Genomic DNA, 9,365 nt, shown 5'->3' on the forward strand with positions numbered 1-9,365 from the left:
GGTGAGGAGAGAGGGGAGTGAAGCCTGAGGCCTGAGGCCTGAGGCCCGGGGCCCGGGTCCTACCGTGGCTGCCCCGCGGACTGTCGCTGTTTTCGGCGCTTCCGGTGAGTAGGAGGGATCGGGGGGGTCTACTCTCCACAATGATCCAATCCTCTCCGGGATCCAGTGCCAGCCCTTCCCAACTCTGGATCCACTACTTTCGGTAATCAGGGACCCCCCCAAACTACCATGGCCATTCAGCCCAGCCAGTCGGTGCTAGCCCTTTATCGGGAAACTAATCAGTCCCATTGCCCACTGTCAGCATGAAGTTGGGCCTCACAGCACTTTGACACGTGGTATCTGTCTCATTTGTGCTAAATAATTGTAAATCTACCTGGCTCAGCTTTGAATACATTCAGTTACCCAGACCATACGGCTTGCTAGGGGAGAGGATGCCAAAGATTAATGAGAGGAGAAGTTCCTCCATCTTAAATGGAGAGCTCTTTGCCCCCCCCTGGTTCTAGATAGCCCCCATATTGGGAAATATTTCCTCAGCATCTGCCCTGTCAAGCTTAATATTGTATGTTTCAATACCTTCTCTCATTCTTCTAAGTTTTTTGGTGTGTGGTTTCACCAAAGTCATGTACGATTGTAGCAAGACTTCCCCATATTCCCCTAGATGCTAAGAATTCTAAATATTGGATGATTGCACAAAATACTTCTAGAGTTTCACATGCGTGCATAATATCTCTTTTTGTTTTGTGTCCTTGGCTACTATGAATTCAGAAGCAGGAGCAGGCTGTTCAGTGCTTTGAGTCTGATCTGCTATTTGTTAATATCATGGCTAATCTATTAGTGGTCTCAGTTCCACCTGCCCGTCTGTCCCCCAACACCCTTGACTTCCTTGTTGATCAACAATCTAGCTAACAATCTTGAATAAATTCATTGTCCCAGTCTCCACTGTTTCCTGTCCCATCTGCTTTCATGAGCTGTCATAAACACAACACGTGAGAGCAGCATTCCCACTAATTTTATTTTGGGCTGCAACTCTCTAAGACCCGTGCGCAGTACAGACCTCTGGAACCAGATGTCAAAGGTGCATTTGGCATGCCAATGCCAATCAGCACACATACAGTCTGGTTTAGCTGTCTGTGTGCAGCAAGAGGGAATATTGCTTGCGAGCCCTTACTTTAACAACCTACCATCCCTCTTCCAATCTTTCTTTCTCAAAAGGTCTTGAGTGTTATCAAATCTCAAATTGATGCCTGTGTTTCTTTCAAATTGTGCCACCCTCCCTCAAAACAATTGGGTTGAAACCATCATTATCAAAATCACAAATAACATCCTCTGCGACTGTGTTAAATTATTTCTTCTCACTCTTCCCATCTGTAGCCTCTGATACATTGACCACATTGTCATGCTCCTTTTGTCATACAACTAGCTGGCACAGTGTTTACCTTGATGCAAAGGAGATGGAGTGGAAATTGGTTGAAGTTGGACAAGATTATGACAGATAAGATAAAGAAATGCTGTCACTATTAGCGGATGGTAGGGGATACAGATTTAAGGTTTTGGACAAAAGGTGGACATGTGAGGAAGAGATCTTTTATACAATGAATGATAATGATTTGAATGTCCTAGTCATTGGAATTGGTGATGGTGAATTATTTCAAAAGACCATTGGTTAGACACTTAAGGGAAGTAAACTCGGGATTAAACAGATGAAAGGGACTGGCTGGATTGCTTTCCCAGAGCGCCAATTTGAACTTCAAAATAAGGACCTACGTTAGATACAGTGCTTTTTATGGATATTTGAAACTACTTTACAGTACATTTTTGTAAAGCTGTTGTTGTAATGCAGGAAACCTGGCAGCCAATTTGTGGATGGTAATCTCCCACAAACAAAAATGACCACAATCTATTTTTGTGAAATTAGATGAGGAAGGAATACTGGACAAGACATCAACTCCATTACTCTTTTTTGAAATACTTCTATGGGAACTTATACACCCAGCCAAGCAGGCAGAGGGAGCTTTGGTTTAATTTTATGTTTGAAAGACAGTACCTCTGAAGAAAGTACTTTAGAACTATCCTGGAGTGTTAGCTTTGATGTTTATGCCCAAAGCCTGCAGTGGGACTTGAAACCAGAAAGTTGTGATTCAGAGGCAAGAGTGCTACCAACTGACCCACTGTTATTTAAGGTAGTTCGCCACTACCTCTCTTGTCTTGGGTCTGTCTAGTGATTAGTGGTAAAGGATGCGCCACTCTGGAGAATCAACAGAACAGGCACTGTTCTTAGATAACAAGAAATGCTTATTGCAAGGTAACAATAAGTACAACCATATTTGGTCAGACATAATTGTTGGGACCTTAGTATGCTGATCCAGACACATCTGCTCCCTCTGAAAGCTAGAACTCCTTGTCTCCATGCACTGACTGTATGTAACATCAATAGAATGGTGGAGCCAATGGAACATGAACATTTACCCAATTAAGAACTATTCCCTTGTAAAACATTTCCTGCATTATGACAATGACCACAATTCAAAAGTAACTAGCTGTGAAATGCTTTGGAAAGTTCTGATGTTGTGAAAGATACTAATGTAAAGAAAGCTTTCTCTTTTCAATTTGAAAATTATTATTTCAATGCAAATTTATTGTTAAGAGTATAGACCTTATGCTTGTTATGACTACTTGCTGAAATATGTCTTTACCACTGGATAATTGTCACTTAATTTACTATTATGCTGATCTCCTTCATTGTAGCTTTTTCAATATGATGAATACTGTGGGCAAACTATCTTAAAAAAAACTGGGGTGGCACGGTGGCTCAGTGGTTAGCACTGCTGCCTCACAGCACCAGGGTCCCAGGTTCAATCCCAGCATCGGGTGACTGTCAGTGTGGAGTTTGCACATTCTTCCCGTGTCTGCGTGGGTTTCCTCCTACAGTCCAAAGATGTGCAGGCCAGGTGAATTGGCCATGCTAAATTGCCCATAGTGTTAGGTGCATAACATGTGTTGGTAAGTATTTAACAAATAAAATAGAACCAGTCTTGGGTGAGACAATTTGTGCTTGCAACAATTATCTCTGAAGAATAATTGTTGATAAAAGCATGTACCACCCAGATTTCTAAAACGTAACATACAGGCAGAAAATGGTTGCCTAAATGTGAAGGTTGGAAATTAAGACTTTTTTCAGACAGTAATCCCAAATATCCCAAAGGCCATTGTGGAAAATGGCAGAAAGCAAATATGTGTTGTTGGCATGTGATAACACCAACATTGGAGTCTAAATCATACAATCAGCAAAAAAAAGGAAGTGGAGATATGGACTTGTGTAGTGGCAACAGAATACTTTTATGTGCATATTGAAGTCTTGAGCTGTGGACAGGGATGATACAGACCATACGATGTAGGAAGAGAAGTAGGACATTCAGCAAATCAAATCTACTTTTGCCATGTGTGGAAATGATTTGCCAAATGCCCTCTGTCAGCACCATAGCATTCTGTGATTCACTGTGACCATGACAGATTGGATAATTCTTAACTGCACTTGAAATGTCATAATATTCAAGCTCTTGGCTGGAAAGTGCGATTTGTGGAGATAGGTTGGCTCAACTTGATGGGCCAAAGGGTCTCTTCTGTGCTGTATAACTCTATAAAACTTTCCTGTCTTTCCTGTCATATTTGCTTTCTGCCATTTTCCACAATGGCCTTTGGGATATTTGTTTACTGTCTGAAAAAAGTCTTAATTTCCAACCTTCACATTTAGGCAACCATATAACTGTTAATTTCCTTACTGATTTAAAAATCTGTTTGTCTTATACTTGAATCTACATAATGACCCAGCTTTGACAGACCTCTGCAATAAAGAATTCTACAGACTCACTGCATCTGAGAGAAGAAATTATTTATTGTCTCTTTCCTAACTGGGTGACCCCTTACTTTGAGATCAAGATCTTTAGTTCTAGATTCCCCCACAAGGGTGGACTCCAACTTCTTTCCGTCATGTGGATGACCAGGAATATTTACTGACTTCATGGCCTGACATTTTTGTATGTTGGGATTTTCAACTTAATACATGTTTGGCCACATTATGAAAGCACCTTTCTTGACCATCAAGTCCTGGAAAGGCTAAGACGTTGGCATGTTACCCACTGAGCTACAGGATCTCCTTGTCACTTTATACAAGAAGTAAAATTAGAGGAAAATGTTTTGTGAGATTGATGCCAAGTACTTGAACAGTGATGAAGGTTTGGACCATCTATTAATGATCTTGTCTGAAATCAACAAGATGATCTCTTAATTGTTTTGGGACATGGTCAGATTTTGCAAGACAGATCATTCATGAATGTATGTTGGACTTTAACAAGTTATATAAAACATGGACGAAATTCAATTTGAGGATCCCCTTATCACTACTGGTATTCAATACTGGTATTTCACTTGGGAACACAACTGGTTCTGATAGGTGTTTGGTTCTCAGGAGAAGACCCTGTTGGATTGTATGTCAGTTGCCTTAAAGAGAATCCTGGGGAAACAGTCATATCCTTCAGCCTTTATGGAACAAAGGAATTATTCTGATACGTCACAAAGAATAGATGTCTCGATGATTGCCAGATTTCTAAATGTTCAAGTTAATAGCCAATGGAATCGATATAATGCAGATTAAAGGCAGACAGAATGTGGATGCAAGCACTGTTAACAGATCAGGTTATTAAAGCAGAAGACAAAGTTGGAACAACAGTATCAGGAGCAGGAATCACTGGCATGCCCAAAGAATAGCTTCAGGTGTAATTCAAAGTATAAGCGTGAACTGCTCAGAGCAAAAGCAAGAGCTATGAACTGACATGACAAAGATAATTCTAAGGAAGGGGATAAAGATAATGATGAACCTGAGTAAATTAAATTGATCACAAGGAATTTTAGTCTGGTGATGAATGTGTCAGTTGCAGATTTCTTTAAATGTGGATTAATCAATGGTGCTTGCTCTTTGACAGTACAGGATTGGTTAAAATGTTATTGTGATTACTAAGTAGTGAGGACCAACACAAGATTAAGTAATACAAAAATGCTGTTAGCTTGAGGATTGGTGATTAGTATACATTAAGGTTGCTTAGAGAGTTGTGTTTCCACATAAAGTAACTGAATTATGCCATTTTATAAGTGCTGGTGTAATCTCCAGTGGGATACTTATCATATTATGTTGCCTCTCTAAGCAAAAGCAAAAATGAAACTTGCCATGATAATTATTTTTGACATGTCAGTTGATCTGCTGTGGGGCATAGAGTCATCCAACATGTAAACAGACTCTTCGGTCCAACCAGTCTATGTAAACATAATCCCAAACTAAAGCAGTCTCAACTGCCTGCTCCTGGCCCAAAACCCTCCAAACGTTTTCTATTCATGTAAATGTCTAAGTATTTTTTAAACATTGTAACTGTGCCTGCATCCACCACTTCCTCAGGAAGTTAATTCCACATGCGAACCACCGTCTGTGTAAAAAGAAATTTCCCCTCGTCTTTTTTAAATCTCTCTCCTCTCACCTTAAAAATATGCCTCTCAGTCTTGAAATCCCCGATCTTAAGGAAAAGACACCTGCCGTTAACCCTATCTATAAAGTAAAAACTTCCAGAAATTTAATTGTATGTTGAATGTTCATTATAATGCCAAAAGTGTGAGGTTCATAGACTGTCAGTGAAGTGGAAGAATGGAGAGTAAGAAAGCATGTTGCAGATTTGAAAATGGATCTGGGGTTGACTCTTGTTCTGGTATTGAAGAAAGAACCTCCAACAGAACAAGAGGTGGATCTAATATTAGTAGTCCTGGCAGGTGGAGAAATGAAAGGAGATGCCACATTTTTAATAGCAAAATAACTGTACGGAGGCCAATGTCCCATCGCCAAGTTACCCTTCATATATTTGTGTACAGTACATTCGCTATGGCCAGCCATCCCAGAGCTAGTCCCCTGAACTGAGGAGATTCTAAATCCCCTGTGTATATTTTTCTCTAACAAACAAACAAACAAAAGTACATACTGGCTGCAATTCAGCCAGCACAGAAATCAGTTCTTCTCATAGGAGCACACTGGCTGTGTGACCAGCTAGCTCTCAGTCGGTCCTCAACTGAGGAGATTCTAATCTCCATCCCCTGTTTATGTTGGTCAGCCAGGGCTTCCTCTTTGGCCCAGGTTAGTCACTACAAATAGATTAGACAATGAAATAAACATTACAGAGCAGCTGAAAAGTAAAACTAAAAGCACGAGTGGGAAGATTTAGTGGTTGCCAACAAAAACCTGAGGATAAACTCAAGGAGAGCAAGGCAAAACAGACTCTTGAGTTGGATTGTTGGGGAGAGTTTTGAGTTTATTCTGAAACCTAAAATCAAGGGGTGCCCATTTAAATAGGTATGAAACAAAAATGTTCCTCTCAGAGTCGTGAGTCTTTGGATAATTTGAGTATTGCATGTCTTTTCCTGACAAGGTCGAAGCCTTGAATATTTTTAAGGCAGAGGCAGTTATATTCTTGTTAAGCAAGGGAGCAAAAGGTTATCAGGGTCAGGCAGGAATGTGGATTTAAGTTTGCAATCTGCTCAGCAAGGATCTTATTGAATGATGAATCAGACTTGAGGGGCTGAATGGCCTACTCTTGCTCCTAATTTGTATATTTACATTTTAAAGCTTGATTGGCTATTTGAACTGACCGGGCATCCAGACTAAACCAAATGCTGGTTTTGATGTGTTGGATTTAAGTATGTTGATGAAAAATCCGAAAATAAAGAATGGTTTAATAACAAATAAAAATACAAAGGAAATTAAATAAGCATTATTGCAAATTTAACTTCTGATCCTTAAGTGACCTGAAGAATGTTTTTGACTATGCTTTTCATGTTATTCTTCCTGATGGGTATTCTACCACTTTTGGTGTTGTGGCATATCTTAATGAGAATGGTAAATGTGGTCCTTGACATTTGAAAAGAAAAGTTTATTAACCAAGCTCTTGCTGCAGAAATACTGGTTCTTTCAGATAGTGGTTGTAGGATCTTACTCATTAGTTATTTTGAGAGGTTCTGTACATTGGCTGTACTGAAGATAATAGACTATTGAATGTTATATAGATAATGGTTCCTTGTAGGATAATTCACACTCAATGAAAATTTTGAATGATAAAAGCAATGGATTGACTTTGTTGGCTTGAAATAAGAAAATCTCTGAAATAAAATGGATTTTTACAAGTTGGATTGTTTTACAAAAAGATGCATGTATGAATTAATTGTTAGAAATTCTAGAGGCAGAGCATCTCTTTTATATATTTGTTTTAATTTCTTCTGAATTATTACTTATCAACATTGAAGAATGAGGAATTGATCTTTTGTGCTTAGAGGAAAATCACATAACAATGAAAGCTTTTGGTCCGTTCATGTTAAATTAGAAACATTTTTTCTTCAGAAAGGAGATACTTGAGAATGATTGATTAGGAAATAGATTACCTCTGTGCAATGGTTTTAGTTTGAGATTCATACCAGAGGTATTTGTATGAGGGATTTTTGAAGCAAAGAAATTCTAAGCTCAGTTGAGTGACTAATCCAGAAAAAGGCAATTAAACACTCATGACTAGGAGTTGGAAGAGACAATTATGTCACACCTATAGATGTGAGAAATAAGGGAACTATCTTTTGTGTTTGAATACTATAAAGTGTTGGTGTTGGGATAGATGGGATTGTCTACATCAATCATTTAAATTGTGTTTATGTAAATACTTTGATTTATTCTATTTTGTACTTATTTCTTTTGCATAACAGATTTGTTTAATTGTTCAAACCAAATCCACAGCATTGTATGCTTGTGTTTCTGTGAAACGCCATCTCATTAAGTTTTAAAAAAAAATCTATCAAGCTAGATTTCAGTCTGGGATAGACTTGTCCACTGGTAACACCAGTGACTTTACCTTCTGGAGCCTGGGTATTTTTGTCAATATAAGTGTAATGCTGTAGTTTTAACATTGCATTATGTCAGAACAGGCAACCGTAACCAGACAAATCTAGTGGGTCGACAAATACTATTGTACCATCAAGTCACTTCCTAGGTTGCAAACTTGAGGTTGACCTGCTCTTTGTCTTCTGGCTTTATCTGGGATACAGTCTCAAATTACAGAGAGTTATTCTCTCATTGGTCAAAATCATGGAATCAGTACAGTGTGGAAGCAGGCCATGCAGTCCATCAAGTTCACACCGACCCACCCCCACCTATCCTGTCCCTGTAATCCTGCATTTCCCGTGGCTAATCCACCTAGCCTGCGCATCCCTGAACACAATGGGCAATTTAGCATAGCCAATCCACCTAACATGCATACCTTTCAACTGTGGGAAGAAACACCAACCCAGAGGAAACTGGCAGACGTGGGGAGACTGTGCAAATGCCACACAGTCGCCAGAGTATGAAATTGAACCCAGGTCCTGATAGTTATGAAGCAACTGTGCTAAACACTGAACCAAAATGATGAAAAGAATATTCTGTGCTTCTTAGGATCAGTGAACATGACTTGACAGATGCAATGTGACCAGGATGAATAAAGATTGATGTTGAATTATCACATATGTAGACCTATTTGTATTGATTCACTTTAGTTCAGGATAGAGTCACAGAGATGTGCAGCATTCTATGCAGACCCTTTGGTCCAACTCACCTATGCTGACCAGATATCCTAACCTAATCTAGTCTCATTTGCCAGTACTTGGCCCACATCCCTCTCAACCCTTCCTATTCAAATGCCTTTTAAATGCTGCAATTGTACTAACCTCCACCACTTTCTCTGGCAGCTCATTCCATACATACCTCAACCTTTGCATGAAAACGTTGCCTCTCAGGTCACTTCTACATCTTTCCCCTCTCACCCTAAACCTATGCCCTCTAGAGTCATAGAGTCATAGAAATGTACAGTATGAAAACAGACCAGGCAAAAATGGTCCAACCCGTCCATGCGGACCAGATATCCCAACCCAACCTAGTCCCACCTGCCAACACCCGGCTCATATCCCTCCAAACCCTTCCTATTCATACACCCATCCAAATGCCTCTTAAATGTTGCAATTGTACCAGTCTCCACCACATCCTCTGGCAGCTCATTCCATACACGTACCACCCTCTGCGTGAAAACGTTGCCCCTTAGGTCTCTTTTATATCTTTCCCCTCTCACCCTAAACCTATGTCCTCTAGTTCTGGACTCCCCGACCCCAGGGAAAAGACTTTGTCTATTTATCCTATCCACGCTCCTCATCATTTTGTAAACCTCTGTAAGGTCACCCCTCAGCCTCCGACGCTCCAGGAAAAACAGCCCCAGCCTGTTCAGCCTCTCCCTGTAGCTCAGATCCTCCAACCCTGGCAACAT

The 9,365-nt window shown here is 40.0% G+C and overlaps 1 protein-coding gene across 1 annotated transcript in view; it reads left to right on the top strand.

The window, feature by feature from the left end:
- Window positions 1-9,365, top strand: part of LOC122551895 (nmrA-like family domain-containing protein 1) — a 146,954-nt gene that overhangs the window by 78,016 nt on the left and 59,573 nt on the right. Inside the window, exon 2 of the mRNA XM_043694466.1 lies at window positions 27-104. Within this exon, the coding sequence (XP_043550401.1) occupies window positions 27-104 (78 nt within the window). The remainder of the gene's footprint in view (window positions 1-26; window positions 105-9,365) is intronic.

This window comes from Chiloscyllium plagiosum, chromosome 7 (genome assembly GCF_004010195.1).
Source record: "Chiloscyllium plagiosum isolate BGI_BamShark_2017 chromosome 7, ASM401019v2, whole genome shotgun sequence".
NCBI classification, from domain to species: Eukaryota; Metazoa; Chordata; class Chondrichthyes; order Orectolobiformes; family Hemiscylliidae; genus Chiloscyllium; species Chiloscyllium plagiosum.